General features: G+C 41.6%; 1 protein-coding gene across 13 annotated transcripts; it reads left to right on the top strand.

Moving 5' to 3' along the window:
* Positions 1-1,214: 1,214 nt before the first annotated feature.
* Positions 1,215-22,709, top strand: LOC131246347 (uncharacterized). 13 transcript variants are annotated; one of them, XM_058246384.1, is made up of 7 exons: positions 1,215-1,882; positions 14,927-15,357; positions 15,840-15,959; positions 18,185-20,888; positions 21,467-21,571; positions 21,672-21,763; positions 22,383-22,709. In XM_058246384.1, exons 1-2 carry the CDS (start codon positions 1,260-1,262, stop codon positions 15,189-15,191), a joined length of 888 nt encoding a protein of 295 aa, XP_058102367.1. In that variant the 5' UTR covers positions 1,215-1,259; the 3' UTR covers positions 15,192-15,357; positions 15,840-15,959; positions 18,185-20,888; positions 21,467-21,571; positions 21,672-21,763; positions 22,383-22,709. The 13 variants fall into 13 exon arrangements, with proteins under 13 accessions (XP_058102367.1, XP_058102363.1, XP_058102366.1 ...); XM_058246380.1 differs by having other exon boundaries at positions 21,223-21,571; XM_058246383.1 differs by having other exon boundaries at positions 20,772-20,888; positions 21,223-21,763.
* Positions 22,710-22,944: the final 235 nt, after the last annotated feature.

Below are 22,944 nucleotides of genomic sequence, written 5' to 3'. Positions count from 1 at the left end.
AGTAGTAAATTTCTCAAATAATAATTCTAAATTAAAGTATATCCAAATCTTAAGTATACCACACGCCACAGGAGATGGTAATGATTGAACACTCACCATTGAATACTTCCTCCCAGCCCAATGGATGTTTATTTCCCATTCAGCTCATTAATAAGGTCACAAAGACCTAGCTGTTTATTTTTTAGACCACGCAAGCTGTCAAAACAGATGGATGGTATGGATTTAAGGAAGCACATACATCACGGTACGAGCCATAGTCAGGATCCACCCAAGCCGCGCCCGTACCAGCTGTCGCTGATCAACCGCAGGATTTTGAGAGGGAGCGACGTTCATGTCACTTCTGCAAACCTGGAATAAATCCAAACCGTTTATTTGACTGGGCCATGGTCCAAAAACTGCAATGTTTACATCGTATCCGATTAAATTGGTCGCATACAAGAATAAGCAGACTCTCATTCGGTGATAAAAGCTTTATTTATTAGAGGGTTAAGATAAATCAAAGAAACCTTGGGGAGTGGCCTATCAGCAGTGGGTCCCATGACGTGAACGGCTTTGATCACGTAAAAACACACTAGAAAATTTCAGCCCGAGAATCACTCAGTAGATTCCGGGAAGAAAAAATAAGGTAGAAACCGTAGAACCTGAGCACGATAGTCATCTCACACGGTACACGTGGCAGTGCGATGCATCAATGGTGACGGTTCATCTAATGGCCCTGCTGTGGACGGCTCAACCGTGTCTGGGCTCTTCCGGCTCCGTCATATCCCACGTTTGAATAATATATCTCCAATGGTAAGGAATCCAACGCCTCTGGAGGCACGGAATTTTCGTTATGTGGATCGTAGATTTGGCATACGTGTGCTACAATCGTAACCGTGCATCTTACAGGATCTGTGATGGATCGAATAATAACCGAAAATACATACATTGGAGAAATCTTAACCGTCGAATACTTGATTTTTTTTATTACAAATACTGGATGATGGTTGTAACACCTTCAAAAGAGCGTTATTCTTTATAAATCCATTATTCACTAGTTTAAATATCGAATGAACGGTTTTGATCTTATCCGTAGGTGTCATGTACTAGACGGTTGGGCGAACGTACTGGATCCGCTCACATACCTCCGCGTCTACAACCGGAAATGTGTATATGTTAGCTGATGCAAGCGCACATTAGACTCCGTGGGCCCCATACCCCACTTCTATAAAATAAACCCCCTTAACCCGCGCCCCTTGTCTCTCTCTCTCTGTCTTGCCATGGGCTCTGCTAACAAGCACCTCCCCTCTTCAAAACCCTCCAAAACCCCCTTTCTCTCTCCTCCTCCTCAACACGAAATCCCCAAAATGCCCTCCAGAAGCAGCGACACCGAAGACAAAACCCCTCCTCCTCCCACTCCCAAGCAATCCCAGCCGTTCGTACCACCTCTCTCCATCGACGGCTCCGGAGACGACGCTGCCCAACGCCGATCCAAGTCGCTGAATCGGCCAGAGCTGCTCCGGCGCCGGTCGCGCCGAGTCAAGCAACTCGCCAGGTACTACAAAGCTCAGTACTGGGCTCTGATGGAGGAAATCAAGTTCAGATACAGGGAATACTACTGGCAGTACGGGAAAAGCCCCTTTGCTGACGAGGAGGAAGGAGGAGGAGAGGGAGAGAGGGAGGGACGAGGCGAGAGCACGGTCGGGGCCGAAGGGAGCGGAGAGAACAGCCACAGGTTAGGGTTAGGGTTTTGGGGCAAAATGGGAAATGGGGAGAATGAGAGGCGTTGCACCTTTGCGGGCTGTAAGTCGAGGGCGATGGCACTGACGAGCTATTGCCATCAACATATACTCTCGGACAGCAAGCAGAAATTGTACAAGGCTTGCAGCTATGTTATCAAGAGGTTTGATTCTCCATTCCTCTACAAGTCTTGTTGTTATTGTTGCTGCTGTTGCTGTTGTCTGTCGTTGTTGTGTTGTAATGTTCTTGTATTTGGTTATTGTTTGTTGATGGTGAAGGAATTTAGTATGGAGGAATTTGTTTATTAAGTGGTGTGGCTTTCGCTGACGTGAACGAAACAACTTCATGTGATGAGATCCAAGCCGTCCATCAGATGCGCCACTCTGTTTTTGGAAAGGGGCCTCAAAATGAGGCTGATTCCACGCTCATGTGGGTTACACCATGGGAAACAGTGTAGATGGGAAGTCCCACTATTGATATCATCCAAATTGTGTGGTCCACCGTGGTTTATATCTACCATCCAATCTACTCATCCGGTGCCCCCCACTGGGATGAACTGATTCCTTGATAATAAGGAGATTCCAAGAGTCATGTGGGCCACCTTACATGAGTTTAGCATGATTTTACACTGTTCCCTATGGTGGGGCCCACCTAAGTCTTGGATTGGACTATTTTTCGTGTCCGTGGTGAAAGTGTGACGGTGCACCTTATGGACAGGGTGGATCTGATGCATGTTTGTACCATGTAGTGCTTAATTGGTGCAACATAGGTGCTCCAAGTGCCTACTGCAGTCTGAGGAATTAAATGATATGCGGGCTGCATTTTTAGACATGTTTTCATTTCTTATTACATGTGGGGCCCATGTCTTGGTAGTCCAGACTGTTGGTCTTTTGATTGATTGAGTCCTACTGTGGATTGTGCATGCCGCAAGAATCTCTAGATTGACCGGATCTAGGATTACTTTTCGTTGGATGTGGACCATTGTTGTTTTGCTCTTTCTTAAACAATTATCTTAAGGATACAGATTAAATGGTTTATATTCTCCTATCTAGGAAATTTTTTAGGCATAGTCGACCAATGGTGAGACACATAGACCAGTAGACCGGGTTACCAAACCATGGGACTTTACAAAGATGTGGGTCTCCTTTTTTTCAAAATTTTATTTTTAGTTTTGTAGAGGCTAATGAGGTATTTCTTGTTTTGTTTTTGTTTTTGTTTGTATTCCGAATAGGATGGTGGCTTTCCTAAATGTTCAGTATTTTTTTTATGGGTCTTAAATATTCTTGTATGGGCATTAAACAAATGGTGTCTTTTGTTTCAACCCAAAATTGGCGTGAGCCCCACTGTATGGTGTATTCTGAACTGTTTATGTGGGGGTTCCTTCTTCGGATGGGCCATCTCATTGTGTCTCTGCTATTAAGTCAGACCCAGCCATCTGATTGCTGCCTTGCAAATGGATGTTTACGGCAAATGATCTACATTTTGTGGGGTCCTGATCAGATTGTGGAGATCATCTGATGGGGGAGATATCAGGGGTGTCTTTCATCCATGATGTGCCCTAGTATCATCTCTTTCTGATGGTTCTAAATCCTAACCATCAGATTGGTCATTTACAAATGGATAGTTACTTACAGCCAATGGTCCACATTTAGTGGGAGCGAAATCATGCTGTTCAGATCATCTGGTGGAGGAGGTATTTGGGGTATATCTCATCCATGACATTGTCCCCTATAGAAGTAATGCGGATGACCTAAAAGGTGGGACCTATGTGTGGTGTTTGTTGGGAGGGTTGAATTTCTAGTCTTTATCTAATTCTTTCTTTCTTTCAATGATCTTTATGCTTTTTTTCTTTTTTTTTTCTTCTTGTTGACGAGTACGGTTGGCTGGTTGTGTATTCTAGAGGTTTCTGGTTATTATTTATTTAATTCTTGTCTAGCTGGGAGGTATGGTTTTGGATGCAGATTGCCTATGTCCGGATGCATAGGAAGTTCCTGTAGTTGGAAGCTTTGTGGGGCCCACAGAGATGGCCAGGACAAATCCACTTGGTCCATCAGTTTTGCAAGGCCACAATAGGACAGGAATCTAAAAATCAGGCAGATCCAAAATTCGTGTGTGCCACGCCACACAAAAGTGGTGATTGAATGCCGACCATTGGAAACTTTGTGGGGTTCACAGAAGTTTTGTATCAGGATAATACTTGTGCCTACTGTTTATCCTATGAATGGTATGGATAGCATATAAACATCATGGTCATCTCCAGAAGGTTTCAACGGTGGACGTTTCCGTTCCCACTGTTTCTGGAGTGTGGCCCACATGAGTTTTGGATCTGCCTGATTTTTAGATTCCTGTTGTATTGTGGACTTGCAAAACTAATGGATGAAGTGGATTTGTTGTGGGCATCTCTGTGGGCCCCACACAGCTTCTGACTAGAGGAACTTCCTGTGCCCGGGGGCAATCTGTGTCCATGGGTTTTATTCTGATGGTTGCCTTTATTTTTTTAATTTGGTTAGTTCTGTTTAATTTGTTTTTGATGGGTAGATGAGGATTTCATCTAATAAATCTACCTACCTCCGGCTGTCTGTGTGGTAGTCTGTTGTCCTGTTCTTTGTTTAGCAGCAATTATTATGCACTTATATAGCACTTAGCCAAAAAGATGTTTCTATTATAGTTCCAAAACTCCCTGACTTGACTCGGAACTCACTTGAATCAACTCGACTTGGCAAGATTGTGATCCAAGCCAACTCGATCTGGCGAGATTTCAAGCTGAGTTAGTGAGAAACTCACTTGTAAGTGTGACTCGGCTTGAGTTCTAGGAAGACTCTTCAGTCCACTCACTAACTCGATCGGCTCAAGCCGAGTCACTCATGCCATCAAACTTTCTTTCAAAAGGAAATTGTAAGGCTGGGGTTGAGAATTGAACCCTCAACATTTTTTTGAACACCAACACCTTTAAGCAGTGCACTAAACATGAATTTGCCATATAAATCTCTCAAAAAATGAATTTGCTGTATAATTTTGTCATTTTATTGTATATAATGCAGTGTTTTGAATAACGTCCATAGCATAGCTACAAAGCTAAATAGTGTTACCAAATAGTGTAAATTTATAGAGGTTGTAGCGTATGTAGTGTCGTAATGTACGCACATTTTTTATTTTTTATTTTTATAAATGATAATTGTATTTTGTACTTAATACTCTTAACCAGTGGGATTTTAATTTCTTTTTAATACTCTTAACCTGTGGGATTTTAATTTCTTTTCCTACTTGTGAATTGTGGTTTCAATTAAACATCATTAATTAAAGTGGCTTGCTTAGAAACTTGTTTATGTGATAATGAGTTGATTTGGTTTATATATGTGGATTGGCTTTTGATAAATGATAATTAATAACTTGTTTGAACGTGCTTATACTCGAAGAAATGAACTTTTAGGCACATGTGTGTGTGTGTGTGTATTCCTACTAGTTATCATATTTTTCTATTTTTAAATTAAAAATAGAAGTATCGTATAGCTTATGCTACTTACGCTACAGGAGGTTGAGCGCTATGCAACACACTATCTCTACTTAAAACACACATATACTATATTTGTTACTATTCATTTTTTTTTTCTTATAGGGACGCTATTCTCTCTCTCTCTCTCTCTCTCTATATATATATATATATATGTTCGAAGTATCGGTATCGCTACAAGTTTCGCTGGCTAGGTTTACGGAAACAATATTGATATCACTGATAATATCGCTGATAATTGGAAATACAAGCAAACATAGGAAAAATGGTGGAATTTTCAATGAAACTTCATGAGATGCTAAAATGTACATATTTGCATATTTAAAAATAAAAAATTACAAAAAGAATGAATAGATAGTAAGTTCCCATTTAATGGGTCCTTAAAAGCATGTGCTATTATAAGAAATCAGTCCAACCATCCCCTCTGGCCTATTTAACCATCCAACCTTCTATCCAAGCATCCATCGATATTGCAAAATATCAACAACTCATGATATTTCATCAAGAAATCATCAATAATTGGAAAGAAAATGAAAGATTATAGTCTCAATATCTCGCATGTTAACTTACGATATTGATAATATCGAGATACTATCAATATTATCAATGACAGATTAAACACTACATACAATCATGTGCCCATGAAAAAAAATTGAAATAAAAAATTTCTTTATAAACAAAATTTTGATGATATCAATACGTTGGCGATGTTATTGAAATATCGTTGATACACTTATGATACAAGCATTACCTAAAATTTACATAGTCGAAAATATCAGCGATACATTGGTGATATTGATGCATTGGCAATACAAGTGACACCTAGTATTTACATAGTTGAAAATAGTGATGATTACATTAGCGATATTGATACGTTGGCGATACTTAGCAAGACATTGCTAATACCTAGAATTTCTGATACTACTAGCGTTATCGGTATCGCTACCAGTGTTGTCGATATCGCTGAGCTGGAGATAAAGATAATATCGTAGATATTTCAATAATATCGGAGATAATTCGAACACTATATATATATGGGAAATGGTACTATGAGGTCGACCTCATGGGAACTTCCCATGAGGTAGAGTTGTGTGGGCACCACAGTGATGTATGTTGAACATCATCACCGTGCTTTTGATGGGTCCCCTTTAGGTTACGGGATATCCCAAAAATCAGCCATATAGAGAACTCAGGTGGGCCATACCATCTAAAACCATGTCATGATATGCTTAAAACATATAAAAGCATTTGGTTGGGGCCACCTTAGTTTTGGATGTAGCTGAAACTTGGTCTGACCCCTCATCCAAGTGGGACACACACAATGGATAGGCTGGATTTGTGAACCATAGCTCATTATGCCCAATAAATGATTATGAATGTTTTAATGGGAGAGTCATCCCTCTCGACTGTTGTATATGGTGTGGCCCGCCCAAGTCATGGATTGACTTGATTTTTAATCCCGTGGCCCACCATGGAATGGTGCATCTGACTGATGGGTTAGATGTTCAACATACATCACGGTGGGGCCCACACAGCTCGACCTCATTGGAAGTTCCCATGAGGTCGACCTCATAGTACCATTTTCCTATATATATATTATGAAGGTAACACTACTAGGGATTGAACCCTGGATCACTCACTCACACTACATTGCCTCTACCAACTCATCTAACCACCGGGAGACCTATTCAAAGTTTGTTGGATGATCATGTTTAGAAGAAAATTAAAATCCTTGTTGAAGCAAGGTTGTAGGACATTGACAATCTTTCCCATCAATGCGCTTAAGTGTCAGGAAAATGAATATGCCTGCCAACTTTATCTTGTTCATATGTGTGTATGCTAAATGTGATTCTATGGACTTGGATCATTTCAAGAAAAACATGGTGGTTTTTTCCATTTTTAATTCTTGAGGAATGCAAAGAATGAACCATATTCAATTTCCTTTTTTGGGTAATATGGTCTAACTGTAAATAGGAAGGTGAGGAGGAACTTTTTGATTGGTTGTTGAGGAGGAATCATAGGGACCTGCTCCTCAGCAAACGTATAGTTTGCTGACACATGATTCTGCACATGCAAGGCCATGGTTTGGTGATTCAAACCATTGATTTGGTGAGATACAGAGTTGATCGGGCTGTCTTGGTAATATCTAGATTAAAAGATCATAACCTTCCTCTCCTCTCCTTTCCATTCTTTCCTTTTTGTTTTATTTTTTATTTCTATAGCTCCAAGTTGTGAAATTTCCGAGCTATTTTCAATCTTCTTCCTTTTCTGGTGGGTTTTCTTCATCTGATTTAGGTTCCCTTTCTCGTCAATTGTATATATTTATCTGGGATTTTCGTTATCCAGAGAATTCGTAAGTCCACAACTTGAAAAGCACTGAAAGTACCAGAATGCTCTGTCGGTGATGGTGGTGGCGGTGGCGACAGCGGTAGCTAAAGGAAAGCAAACTATGGAAGCAGATGTATCAGACCACGATATAGAGGAAGGGGAGATAGTACAGAACGAAGATCACCACAAGCAATGGCAGACTATCAGTCGGAAAAATAGGAAAGGGAAGGAACTGGCCGGTAAAAGCAACGAATATTTGTTATATCCAATGCTTTTCGTCAAGGGATATCCACGGGGGTGGGTGCTGCTCAACTTCGAAAGAATATTCGGTCGAGCGGGACCGGTGATGGATATCGTCCTACTTAGATGCAAGGTATCCGGGTCATATAGAGGTTTTGCCCTCGTTCGGATGAGTTTCGAAGAGGAACTGGGAAGAGCAGTTCAGATACTCCACGGTGTAAAATTTGCCGGAAAACCGATGTTAGTTCAAAGAGCTCGTTTCGGTCCGGAGAGGCAAACACAGAAGAAACCAGTGGGTTTGCATTTGGTATCGAAGATTGGCTCTGATGGGACTAGGTCCACAAATCATCGGAAAAATGGCCTCACTCTATCGTCTCCCTCAGGCCAATCTTTCAAGGAGGCATTGCTGCAATTGGCGGCAACGGATTCTCCAGCAACCATTCATCCAGTGCATATGAACCAACTCCAGTCCGGTGCTCACAATCAAAACCAGAAGCCCCTATTATCACAGAGTCATCCGACCCGATGTTGATAAGCATAAGCAAGGACAGGTTTGCTCAGTCTAAAATGACATTGCAGAATACGATTGTTGTGACCACCAGAGAGGGAGCTTCATTAACGCAGGTTAAAATGTGGATTGCGGAATGTTGCGGCCTTAGTCCGAACACATACTCCATAAAGCCAATCGGTTATAATGATTTATGGATTAAGGTCAGCCCATGTGTTAATCTGGAGCTCCTCACCATGGCCGATGTTTTGCATCCAGAGGAATTGATTGTTAAAGTTCAAATGTGGGATGCATTTTCCTCATTTGGTTTGGAAGAGTTCTGGGTACTTATTTGGGGGGTCCTGCTTGAATTATGGTATGAAGAATTTTTTACTGAAGCCATCTCAAAGATCGGAATCCTGATAGAACTGGACTAGAAGACGAAGACGGGGGAGGAATTGGGAGTCATTCACGCCAGAATCAGTAGGAGAAAGGGGGAGTTGCTGTCGGTTCATTTACAGGTCCTTGTGGAGGGGAGAGTGGTGGAACTCCCGGTGCTTAGGGAGACGAGGGAGGAACTTCACCCGAGATGGGGTGACGTTTGGAAGTTGAAGGAGCGATCGTCTCCTTCACCGTAGGCGATGGCAGGAGGCGTGGAGGTGCAGCGGAGGCCCTGCTACTCCGCTGGAGCACGAGATCGCGATCTTACAGCTGGCGCACATCCAGAGCTCCTCTGTACGCGTGCCTCAGCTTTGCGTGCGACACGCGCCCTGCATGGTACAGGATTGTCAGTCTCGAGCTGTCAACCTCTCTTCTGAGACACATGTCGTGCAGTGGGAGCATGTGTAGCCGGAGCGAGTGACAAGTGGCCTGGAGAATGGTTTTCTCTCACGTGTGGAGCCTATGCGTGTATCGTCGCCCGTCCAACCACGTTTTTCTTCGGCGTGCGAGGCACGTGATCGCATTTCTCATTACAGCTTCTGTCGCCTTGTGCGGAGAGAGACAGTGCGTCTTCTGCGATTGCGACGCGTGAATACGTCCGAGCCCCAAGACCATCTGGGACGTCCAAGTGGACGTTGGATGGGCTGATCTGTCAGCTAGTAGCTAAATCTGCGATGTACATTGCAATCTCTAATGGGCAGGGGCCAGATATGGAAGTGGGAAGGAAGCTGCCTCAAAAAATTGTTAACTGCCAGCGGATGGGTGCTGAAGCATCTGGCAAGTGGAAGGATCCAGTTCGTCGGGATATTCTCGGTAGATATCCCTCAATCTAACCGTTCCCCCCAACCTGATGTAATAGTTGATCGGAGCCTTATTCCCTTCCCTGTTACGTCGTCTCCCTTGATGCTTCCATGTGTGATCAGTTCGAAGTCTCCAGCTCGTTGAAACATGTTACGGGACAAGTTACATTGGGATCGGATCTTGGCTGGAGAGTTTGATCATGCTTCGTGGGCTTCGGATGGCCCCGATTCTCCTCCATCCATCCCTCCCTCGTCGCTTTCAGAGAGGGATGCTCTATCCGACCAAGATTTGCTTGCTCTGTTTCAAGAAGGGATCAGGGATGATATTTTGGAAGCTGAACCCTTATAGATTCGTACGGGTTGGTCGCCTGTGAAAGTGGGTATCGTGGATCAGAGGCTAAACGAGGAGGGGGCAAGGGCGAAGCTCGTAGACTCTATCCAGAAGAAAAAATGGGTGAGATATGCAATCAATCGTGTGGGAAGGGTGCTGGGTCTATCTTTCGGCGACTGTCCGGAAGACTTCATCGCCTTGTTTCAATGTGTGGAATCTCGCGGGAGACCGGTCATAGCTCAGAGGTCCCCCAGAAGACGTCTTTATAAGTCGTGCAATAATAGGGAATTGCGTTGCCTCGCCAATAGACCTTCTTTCCAAGTTAGCAGAGAGCTGGATGTCGCTCTTCAGGTTCCTCAGGGCAATGAAGTGACTCAATGAAGATCTTCTCGTGGAATGTGAGGGGTGTGGGGTCTAAGTAGAAGAGAAGACTCATTAAGGAGGTGTGCGGGAGGAGAAATTCGGATGTCATTTGTTTCCAGGAAACGAAGATTCAACAATTCAATAGCCGGCTCATGCGATCGTTGTGGAAAGCTGCTGATGCTAGTTGGGTGTTGCTAGATGCAGTGGGTGCAACGGGGGGAATTTTGGTGGCGTGGAGATCCGCTCAATGGCAACAAGTGGATAGTTGGTCTGGAAAATATTCTGTTTCGGTTATCCTCCAAGACAAATCTTCGCAGTTCCGCTGCCTTGTCTGTTCGGTTTACGGCCCGTCGATGGACGCCCATACACAGGAATTTTGGGAAGAGCTCAGTAGGTCCAGGCAGAGGTATTCGGGCCCGTGCTGCTTTGTTGGTGACTTCAATGTTGTCAGATCAGTGGAGGAGAAATCCCATGGCCGCAAGATATCCCCCCTGATGCGGGCCTTTTCGGCATGGATTAACAATCTTGAGCTGATGGATCTTCCTCTAATTGGTGCTAGATATACGTGGACTAATGGTAGAGCTGATCATATCTTCTGTAGATTGGATAGAATCCTGATATCCCCAAATTGGCTAGATTCTTTCCCTTCGGTGTGTCAAGTTGCTCTTCCTAGAACCACGTCTAATCACTGCCCGTTGCTCCTCATGGTGGACGATCAAAATTGGGGTCCGAAACCGTTTAGATTTGAAAATTCCTGGTATAAAATTAATGGCTTCTCGCAGATGGTGTCTGACTAGTGGGAAGGTTTTAAGGTGGAAGGATTTGCTGGTTACAGGTTAAACTACAAGCTGAAGATGCTGAAAGAGAAGCTCAAGCTATGGAAGCAGTTTGAGCTTCGCAATAGGGATTTGGAGTCGGATGCCCTTCTGAAAGATTTACTAGCTCTTGACGCTGAAGCTGAATCGGGTTCTATGCCTTTAGACTTCCTGTACAGACGTATTCATTTAATTCAAGCGATTTCTGCTAGAGTTCTGGAAAAAGAAATGCAATGGAGACAGAGATCCAGGGTTAGATGGATAAAGGAAGGGGACTATAACTCAAAATTCTTTCATGCCGTCGCAAGTATGAACGCTAGGAGGAACAAAATCAATAGCATTGTGGTAGATGGGAATCAGATAGAGGATAGGGACAAAATTGCAGAAGAGGCGGTCAGTTTCTTTAAATCTCAGTTCCGTGGAGAGGGATGCAACAGGCCTAGATTGGACAATCTCCAATTGCCCTCCATTTCTGTCGCCGAGTCCAGTTCTCTAGAATATCCATTCACTATGGAGGAAATCCGGCGGGCTGTGGTCTCTCTTGGTGGGGATAGGGCCCCGGGCCCTGATGGTTTCCCCATTTCCTTCTTCCACAATTTCTGGAATTCGATCAAAGGAGATCTGTGGGATTTTTTTTAACGAATTCCATCGTAGGGGCAAATTATCTAAGGGTCTGGGGGCCTCTTTCATTACTCTTATTCCTAAAGCTCCTGGCGCAGCCGCGCTGAAGGATTTCAGACCCATCAGCCTCCTAGGTGGCCCGTACAAAATCCTGGCTAAGGTGTTAGCCTCCAGATTGAATTCGATTATTGGGAACCTTATCTCTGGCAATCAATGTGCTTTTGTTCCGAGCAGGTAGATCGTGGATGGAGCCCTCATCGCAAATGAGTGTCTTGACTCAGCTCTCAAATCTGGCTCTAAGTTTCTTATTTGGAAGTTAGATATTGAAAAGGCCTATGATCACGTTGATTGGGAATTTCTGCTCTATATGTTGAAGAGGATGGGCTTTGGCAACAAATGGATCCAGTGGATGGGAGAGTGTATTAGTTCAGCTCACTTCTCCATCTTCCTGAGTGGATCTCCTAAAGGCTTCTTCAAGAGCTTTAGGGGGCTGCGCCAGGGGGATCCGCTATCGCCTACTCTGTTTCTTATTGTTGGAGAGGCTCTTTCTAGATTATTGTCTAAAGGTGAAGCGGAAGGTCTCTTTCAAGGAGTTACAATGAAAGGTATGGAAGCATCAATATCACACATCCAATATGCGGATGACACGCTGGTGTTTTGTGAGGCTGTTCCGGCTTTTGTGGATAACTTGCATGTGGCTATTCAGTGTTTTGAAGTGGTTTCGGGTTTGAAAGTGAACATGGCCTAGTCTAAGTTGTTCAGGGTCAATTTGGAGGCTAAGGAACTGGCAGAGTATGCCTTCAAACTGGGCTATGCGATGGCGAATCTCCCTTCTTCTTTTGTGGGGTTGCTTTTATGTATCGGGGTGCCCCCAAAAGCTTCTTGGGATAAAGTGATTGGCAATTTTGAATCTTATCTTGCCAAATGGAAATGTCGGTTCTTTTCCTGTGGTGGTCGGCTCACTCTCATTAAGGCTACCCTCTCAAATCTGTCAGTGCACCTAATGTCCATCTTTAGATGCCTAGTCAGTATATTGAAGGCGGTCGATAAATTGAGATGTGAGTTTCTGTGGAATGGTAAGTCAAAGACAGCAAAGTTTCACCTAGTCAAGTGGAAGCAAGTGTGTCGCCGCTTTTTGGGGGGGGGGGGGTTTGGCATAAAGGACCTCAAGATCATGAACTCAACTCTCTTGGGGAAATGGATTTGGAGGCTCGGGTGTGAAGATGGGAGCCTATGGAATTAGGCGATCAAGAACAAATATGGTACCATCCAGAGGGGGTTGGTGGTCTAAACCATCCTCCTCCTATAAGGCTTCTGCCTTGTGGAGAGGTGTTCTTGCTATGCAAAAGCAGGTGTTATAAGGGGTAGTGTTTGTCCCAGCCTAGGGTAATCGAATTCGTTTCTGGTTAGATACGTGGCTAGGTGATCTGCCCCTCAAAGAAGCTTTCCGTAGCATATTCCGGTTGGCTCAGTGCAAAGAAATTCTGATAAACAGGTGCGTCTCAGTTTCTGGCGGGGAGGCAGTTTGGAACGTGGTCTGCAGACGTCACCTTCAGGACTGGGAGGCGGCTGAGTTCGTTAATCTTCTCTCCTCCCTCCACACGCTCAAGCTAGACCCCTTTGCTGCCGACCGTATTTCATGGAAATGGGACAAATCAGGTGTGTTCTCGGTTAGATCATTTTATCAAATCTGGCTGCCTATTCTGCTAATTCTGCTTCGGTGTCGCCTCTCATTTGGAAATGTGGGGCCCATCCCAAAGTCCGGGTGTTCGGCTGGCTTGTGGGGCTGAAGAAAATTCTCACGATCGATAACCTTAAGAAAAGGGGAATGCCGCTGGTTAATGTCTGCTGTTGCTGCATGAATATGGAGGAATTGATTGATCATCTTCTTCTTCACTGTCCTTTCATCTCCTCCATCTGGTCGGAATTCCTGCTTTGTTTCAAGTTAAGATGGTGCAGTCCTGAGTCGGTGAATAGTTTGCTGTCAGCGTGGTTCGGGGTCTCGTTGGACAAATCTCAGAAGAGGTTGTGGAGAATGCCGATCTTAGCTATATGGTGGGCCGTTTGGACTGAGAGAAACAATAGATGTTTCCACAACGTCTCCAATTCTGCGAGCAATACCATCTCTAGCGGGAAGCGGTTGCTAATTGAATGGGCTGCGGTAGATTCGAAGATGAAGGACTCAAATATTTTTTGTTCTAGGTCCTTGTGAGGTCTGCCTTCTCAGCGGACTGCCTTTTTTTTCCGTCTGTCCTTTTTCTTCCTTTTCTTTCCCTTAGTTGTTTTCGTTTTCCTCCTTTCTGTTTGTTCCCTTTGTTTTCTCTCTGTTCAATGAAATTTCGGTTATCTTTCAAAAAAAAAAAAACCTTTTGACTAATGGTCTACAAAAAGACGATTAAGGAGATGGTCCATTTTCAAAGAACATATTTCTACGATCAAAGGGTTGAAATATGCCAATGTGGAAACTTTTTTGGGAGCCCCCCATCTAGAGTGGGGCACATGATGTAAACAGTTTGGAACTATTGCTTATTGAAACATGCACCCACTTGTTCAAAATCCTGCATGTCTACAGACAGTACGGTTGCTTGTAGGTAGAATCTATATTCCTTGGGAAGTTTTGAAAATCACCACTTCAAGAGAATGATGGTTTCTTTTTCGTGAGAAAACACAAAAAGATAATTTTATCTAATTTCCATTTATGTGGTTGCATTCTATTTACGAAAAAAGTGTTTGCATTCTGATGGTTTCTTTTTGTAATGAATGAGAATTACAAACATAAATTGCATCAAAATTTCAATTTCATTGTAAACTTGTATTATATATGGGTCATTGCACAGGCTCTGGCCATTTTGAGAACTGAGATAATGGGACTTTTTGGGTGTTCATGGGGATTACAAATAAGAAATTGCATTTGTTTTCCATTACGTGACATGAGTGCATTCTAAGCAGGATGCTTCAAACTTGACTGCTTAAAAGAAAATTATCTCTCTCTCTCTCTCTTTTTCTTTGAGAATACGAGCAACAGATCACATCTGATTTCCACTCAAGTGGAGTTGCATTGCTTGATTACTACTTTGATGTCATTGTACTCTTCACACGTTTCTTTCAGCCAGGTTGGAAGAAATTGTCAGAGATCCTTTAGTCAAAATTGTTCATGTTTTGACGTGTAGAAGTTGTTTGCTTCAAAATTACAGTATACCATCTAACTGATCAGGAAAAAAATGACGGCATATTATCTATCAGTTAAATGGTTTCGTGTATGTTTTTCAGTGCACCAACTGGACCAATTATCTGCGGGAAGCCAGTGCTGAGAGCTGCCGTGCCTTCTCTTTGTACTGTTCACTTCCAAATGGCTCAGAAGCATGTATCACGGGCTCTGAAGAAGGCTGGTCTCAATACCTCCTCATCTAGCAAGCTTGCTCCGAAGTTTCATGTTATAATTGCGGAATACGTGCGCCAAATCCAAGCAAAAAGAAGGGAAGAACGGAGACATATTATTGACAATGTAGTAGTTAAGGAAGAAAAAGTTGCTTGAGCTATTTCTGGTATGCTGACACATTTAAAATGCATCCGATGTGATCAATTGGGAATTTCATGTCCAAATACTCGGATGATATCTCTTTCTAATCAAACGAAGTTCAAAGAAACTTGAACGGGACGGAGGTCTCATTCCCTGGGAGAAGATTTTGCACCTATCCAAGGTACCTCAATGTTTTCCATCAATCTCCTGTCATGAGTTCAATGTTCTTAAATTTTGTGATGTTCAATTCTACATGTCTGATTAAAAGTTACTCTTATTCCACAATTTAGGGATGCTACCCTCCCTCCCTCCCTCCTTCACTCCTTCCTCTATATGTTTGTCTTCAGAATGTTTGTTTACCAGCATTCTTATCTCCATTTTCCTTTTCCAACATTCATTCTATGTTTTTGACCTTCCAAAATGGAACATCCTTTCCTCCCTCCCTTCCTCCTCTATATGTTTGTCTTCAGGATGTTTGTTTACCAGCATTCTTATCTCTATTTTCTTTTTCCAACATCCATTCTATGTTTTGACCTGCCAAAATGGAACATTTGTTGCTGATCAAAAAATAAAAATGGAACATTTGTGTTATGCTATCCAAATGTTTTGGATCATCTGCTAGTTATTTCCCAATTTGTTTGATTTTCAGTTTCATTGCTGCAGGTGGCTGTGTATAAGGGCAGGCTCAATGGCAGGAATATCTGCATGACTTGTTACTGGTGTATTAATATATGTTGCTGGGTGGTTGGTGTGAATGGTGATATTTCATTCAGGCTCAGTTTGGTACGTTCAATTGCCATTCGATACGCAGCAATGATAAATCTTAAGCTGACCAATGCTGATGCAAGCAAGAAATACAGGATAAGACTTAAAGACACTGGTGTACAGGCCTATTGTGATTGTGGAGATGGGAATTTCACTCTGTAGTAGATTCGTCATTAGGTTGATTGCTGTGAAATATTCCAAGGGAGCATATAAAATGATTTTGGAAACTGTAGAAGTTCTGTATGAATTGCATGATAAAAGGATTTACCTTGTGCTGGATAATTTCCATGGCCATATTATTGTATTCATCAGTCTTTTGTTAAATTGCAGTTCTCCATGATTGTGTTTTTAAGCTTTCTTCTCTATTTTGAGTGTTTGACATGGATTATGACTCATCTACAGGGAAAATGTAATACTGTGTCACTGTTTTTTTTTTTCTTCTTCTTCTTCTTTTTTTTTTTTTTAAAAAAATAAAAATAAATTTATTTATTTAAAAAAAAATAAAAATAAATTTATTTATTTAAAATTTAAATTTTAACATAGAAGATATAGAAAAGTAATAGCCTTTTGTTGAAGCTTGGCCTGGACAGTTACAGCCTTCTCTAGTGCCAACTTCATCTCACAAACTGTTCTAAGGTTCCACAGCTAATTCACTTTTCTCTAATTTTATGGATATGATACAGCTTTTTGGAGATGCTAAAATGATTATTAAATATATTTAGTTCGATGTTTCAGAAAGGGTAGACTATAATGATTTGAGGGGATCATGCTTTCTTCACTTCCTTTCACATCGGCACACCATTTTGATGCAGTCTGGGAGTGGATCCCACGTTCCGTCCAATCACTGAAGTATGCTTCACAGTCTATCTGATCAGTTAGTGGACCCCACATGTGTGGTGCAGTCAAACCGCCGGTCCACAAGTCCAAAACCCTTCGAGTCTTATTTTAGCAATGTTATTATTTAATGAATTGTTATTAGTGACTTGCTGGATGGATTTCCCTTCAGTATTCCTGTTGATTAGTTTCAAGCCACTTTTTGGGCGTCGACAAATGTTGTGAGGACACAAAATTGCTAATTTGAAAGCTGTGAAGTTGGCTTTCAGATGAGTCCAACATCATGTGATTTTGACATGAGTTGAGTGCATTATGGCTATCTATGGAAAGGGCCGTATGGTTATGACAGGATATTTTAGTAATTATTAATGTTATTAAAATAGATGTTAGGATAAAATTTAATGAAAATGGCTAGTTTTGGATTAGATAATTGAGTCTTTACATGTATATATGTATGTATGTGTGGGAAACTCTCAAGCCCACCCAGCTTAGATATTGTTGATTAATTAATGGTAATAAATATCAAGGAGACATGAGTTATTTCGCAGGACTTGGAAAATACCATATTGCATGTTGCATTTATTTTAATGACAAACTCTCAAGTCTTTGGACGAATGAAATTAACAATCTGGATCTAAAGTCGGGTGAATTTGTTGGGGCATCTTCCATATACTGTCAAGGCCCATCAAATTAATGCAATGGATGGCTTAAATTGGGCAGAAAATTGGATTTTTCATCCAGCCGTTGTTGGGACCGATGAAATTAATGGCGTGGATCATAAATCGGGCATCTTCTGTCAATTTGTTTGGACCCATGGTTAAGTGATCTAGACCATTGTGCATTTATAGTCCACTGTACTGCTGCACCCACTGTACATGCAAGGTGCACTATAACCCTTGTGCATCATCCATATATGTTCAGGGAATTAACTCTCTCGATCTGGCCCACTGTACAAGTAAGGTGATCTTGCATGAATGGCCCACTGTATATGTGGCTAGTATATGTGGGGCACACTGTAACCCTCTATCCATCTATGGTTAGAGAATTAACGGTCCTGATCTGGTTGACTGTATACATGGGTTGATCGTGCATGTATGACCCACTATTCATGTGGGGCACACTGCAAGAAGGCCCATGTACATATGACCAATACATGTTGGGTCCCATTGTACACGTGACAGAGAAGATGAGACGAGAGCAATAGTCAAATAATTAAAATAACTGCAACATGCAATATGGTATTTTCCAAGTCATGAGCGTGCGTGCGTTTTATTCGTTAACCTCGTGTATAGAGTAATTAATTGTTAACCTTGTGTATAGATTACGTTTGTCTTGTAATTCTCTCATAAGTGATGTTATGCAATTAGGAGTTCAAAGTTTGATTTGACTAACCCTAAACTTTGAATCAGGTGTAGGAGTGTGTTGCTTCAATTCATCTATTTTGCATTAATTTCGGTAAAACAGAGCAAATACAATTCAATGGGATAGATTTGATGTGGATTTTTACAACATGGATTCTTGGCGTGATCTATTTAGAACTGCATGTCTGGTGCATGGGAAGGTTGTTGAGATGGTGATGAATGGAAACAGTTGTGAAAGCTTCTTCTTCGAGATGTTAATGAAATTGTTGGACTTGTGATTTTTCCCAAAGTGCAAAGAACATCCAAGTCAATGATACCTTGCACAATATTCTTTCAGAAAACTATTCCTAAGATCTGTAAGATCTGTGATGCATTGTAATCTTATGGACCACAATGCCTTCGCAAGTGCAGAGAAGAATTGTTCAAGATGGATATGAAGAAGTTCATCTTGAAACTATTTACTAGAAGTACAAGGGAAATCGATTGGCAAACTGAAGTGGCAACAGATTGATATGTAGTTTTTTTTGTTCTGAAGGATACATATGAATCCGTAGTTGGATCAATGGCTGGATTGACTGGATAGTTGTTGAATGGATCCTGTTGATGAATGGATTAAGGTTACCTGGATTTGAGGTCTCTTTGGTTTGTGTTATGGGAAGGGTTATGTGGTACGCTACTTCCTCGTTTACATGGTATGCTAGGGGTAGGATCATGCGGATTACTCCAATATGTACTACTTAAGTGTGCAAAATATTTGTTATTATCCAACACTGGTTTTGTAATTTATATATAAATTGATGAATGTTATTCTTATAAATCTGGTCTTGTAGTATTATATTGTATATGCCTGATATTACATATATAAAAGTATAAATCTCTGCATTCTAAATATAAATATAAATTATAATTTAATTAAAAAAGCAGAGTGTAAACCAGAATTTTACGTTGGTAAAAATAGTGATCAGGAATTCAGGATCATAAAAGATTGGTACAGAAAAATTGAGGGGGTTGTATATTTAGGTAACATTTGGGGTGGATAAAATTAGGATCAATGGAGGGATCTATGGATGGATGAGGAGAAAGATTAATGAATGAATTGGCGACTAGATTGGCAACAGAAATGGCAGGTAGATCAATTGTCTGGCTAGAAGGCATGTATCATACACAAATGAGATCTTAATGGATGGTTCAAGATCGAAGCGTGAGAATGAAACCATCACACATCAGTTGGTGATTAGACGGAAGAAGTGATAGCATGCCATGTTGTGGCATCCAGTTACAGTCGGGTTGAATCGACGGGTGGGCCTTTATTTTCCAGTGCTCCCAAAGCCAACAATGACAGGATACAAAAGCAGGCCATGGTGATGGACCTGTACAAAGATTCAAATTAGGGGGTCAGTTCTTCCCTGTCGGGAGGGATTATTGGGATGGGCTATAGTATCTATCAAATCAGTGAAGTGTTTCAGTAGTCTATATGATAGTCGGTGGACCTCACACGCAGAGTGGTCAAAGTCTGGGTCCACAAATCCATAGGGTTTGCCTTTTGAGTCCTCATTTTAGCAAGTTTATTATTTAATTAATTGTTAGGGTTGTTCAACAACTTGTTAGGCAAGCTTCTGTTAGTATTTTCATTCCATATTTTGTGGTCCACCTTTTGGATGTCAAAGAAGGTGGAATGATATGAAATCAGTCACATCTGATGGCTCATTGAGTTAGCTTTCAAATTAGGGGTTTGAGCATTTATATAGACTGATTTGTAGATCTCCTATGGCTTAGTAATTAATATTCAGTAAAAAGGTTTCTTGTTAATCCTACTTTTGGATTAATTTTCGAGTTGGATGACCCGATCCATGGTGTGAGTCAAGTGTCAACTAGGAATTCCTGTTTCGATTTTACTTCAAACCTGAATCTTCGAATTAGGTGTTTGAGATTAGATTGTGTTTCCTCAATTCATTTTGTCCTACATCGCATTTACTCAACTTTACAGCCTGCTTGCTGCACCTCCTTTCCTGTTGCCTCTAGGCAGAGGTTGTTTTGCTCTTAGTTGTTGATGGTAACAAACGGTAAACAAGTCCAGGCCATCGTGGCTCAAGGCCATGCCTCAGTCGTAGAGAGAATGCATTTCATCCTTGGGGTCTTGAGCCTTGAGCCTTGATCCCATACGTATCTATCCCCAAAAAAGAATAAAGGAAAGAAAAAAAGTCAATGCCATGTTGGTGTTGGAGTTTTCACGAATATGTCTGCACTCCCTCTGTATGCTGGTTCCTAACTGTCTTTAGATGAGATGTAACTAAGGTGGAGATCCTTTTTAGCCTCAGAAACAGCACTCTAGTTCTTTACCCTTCTCTTAGTATACACAGATTTATGTAGTGGTTTAGGAGTGCGACGCACCTGGGGATTGAAACTGGTATGATTAACCTCAACTTGGCCACGATGTGTTGACTTAGCTCCATACCAAAATCAATACCAAGTCATATTGGATGATTTTTAAAACCACGTCATATAGTGATTGATTCTGACTAACTCAATGCCCATTTGTTGGATGCAAGGAAGAATTCCCTCTTTTGGAGAATCATGGCTTTTAAAGATGCTTTCTTACTCATGTTACAGATTGTTTCAACTTTCATGCTCACAGAGAGGCCAACGTTGATGAACATGGAACGCGGAGAGGCGATCATGATGGTGGCTGTGATGATTTGGTGAGACTCACCAGCAACGTGAGCTGGCCGCAGGGTTCCTTCATCACCTCCTTGTAAGTATATGGTGGTCTTTGTATCACTTGACCTGCATAAATACCAGCATATCCTACTATCAATAATTTAATTTTTCAAATATTACAAATGTTAGTGATTTTGACTTTCCCATGCCCACCCAAATATCACCATCCCATTTAGTGTCCTATTTGTCGTTACTGTGATACTCCGTATGTCATGATTCACTGTTGATGCCAGAAATATGGCAGTGTGCACTGATTGTTTCAGAAGATCATTTGTGGTGCTTTGCAAGCAAAAATGATTGTGGATTTGTTTCTAAACAATTTTATTTTATTTTTTTGGTTAGGTTTTGTTTATTTCTTTTGTTTATAGCAAACATCATATTTACACAAAACAACGTGTCTCTGAAAGGACCCTAGGGGGTTGTAGTCATGAAGCGGATGATTTCCCGCCAAAAACAGTTATGGGACACATGGCACATAGCTATTTGTCAGGCAGTGTGAAGCCCTTCTGATTGCACAAAGGGTTGCGTCGAACCAAAGGGGTTTGGAGAAGTGGGTGTCAATGCCGGCTGATGACCCGTGCTCATAGTGAATGGGCCTCCAACTGTTTTCAGTTGACCAAGGACTGCTAAGGTCTGGAAATTTTGTCATGCGCGATCCCCCGTTGAAGTGGTCCTATGCTCACTGGATTTGAAAGACCGCGATGTGCCTCTTCTCTGGTACGTGGCCATTTTAACAGGATTACAAAGTAGGGTTTCTGCCTCTCTTCGGTTGGGTTGAGCTTTATAAGTTCTGACATTTTTTTAATGTCTTTATAAGGAGAGTTGGTTGGGGTGAAGGAAGCTGTGTCAGACACAGCAAGCCCTGGAAAAATCATGTGCTGGCTTAATTTATATGGTAACATGTGAAAGGTATGTGATGATTTGCTGTATGTTATATGGGAACAAGATGTTCATAAACATATCTAGATCAATAGAAACATGTCAAAGGTATTCTTTAGTACTCTAGTACGCAAGTTATATGAAATAAAAAAGATAAACTATAGTTCTTTCCGAATGGAAGTGTTGATGCTGTTCTCCTCGTGTATCTGATACCATAATTTTTTTGAACTATGGTGTCCATGTTATGAAGAGAACATTGTACGGCCTGCGATGGCAATTCATCGTGGACAGTTTTGGGTGAGGAAATGACTCGAGGATGGAATACAAGTATCCTTTTTTCCCCCTTTTAAAAGAAAATAGCAACTTTATTATATTAGAAGAGGGATGGAAGATCAAGCTAGTTTTTACCCGGAGAAATTCAATGCACTTCCTCACATTAGCTTCCTTTAAAAAGAAAGAAAGAAAGAAAGAAACATGGGTCATTTTCTATGGCCAGTGTATAGTGAGATGCTTTATTTGTCTTGTAGGTCTGATTCACAGTTCTTTGTACCAGGGATTATTCCATTCAATGTGATTTCAGGTGTTTTGATGAAGTCTGTCTCTTAAAAAAAATATTTATCTGTGTATTTGCTTGATTTTCTGTGGACAGATTGTACAAATATCAGCAAGCTTCCACAGTGGGGAGCATCTAAGTCAAAATGTATAAGAGCAATAGGCAGACAGTGATAGAATGCTCTTTCAGAGGTATGATGATGGAACAATCCCTTCAGCGGAATTGTCTAGTGTTAGGTTTCATGTCCTTGTTTTGCAAGAAACTAAGTGGTACCATGTATATGATGATAGAATCAGTCACTGTACTAGGATTACATATTGTTTTATTAGTCAGAGGCTTGCTAGCCCCAAACAGCACAGGCACCAACCTACCATGTAAGTAACCTCTTCCTCTGCTCATGCAATTGGGCCCATGATTTGGACAGTTGGGATGATGCACATGCATGATGATGTGCATTACGGATGCCTTGGGGTGTAGAAAGTTACCTCAGCCTCCTTGAAAATGTGAGGTTTAACATACTAAAACTGGAACCTGATGGTTCTGGCTGGCCATTCAGTTTCAACTAGCTCAATGGCCATTTAAACATCTTGAGTTATACAGAAGGCCTATGATTTTTTTTTTATTTTTTTTTATTTTTATGAGCATATTAAGCTTGGGG

Source organism: Magnolia sinica, chromosome 5 (genome assembly GCF_029962835.1).
Source record: "Magnolia sinica isolate HGM2019 chromosome 5, MsV1, whole genome shotgun sequence".
Lineage (NCBI taxonomy): Eukaryota > Viridiplantae > Streptophyta > Magnoliopsida > Magnoliales > Magnoliaceae > Magnolia > Magnolia sinica.
The sequence above is the reverse complement of the archived record's forward strand: the minus strand, read 5'-3'. Positions and strand labels throughout refer to the sequence as shown.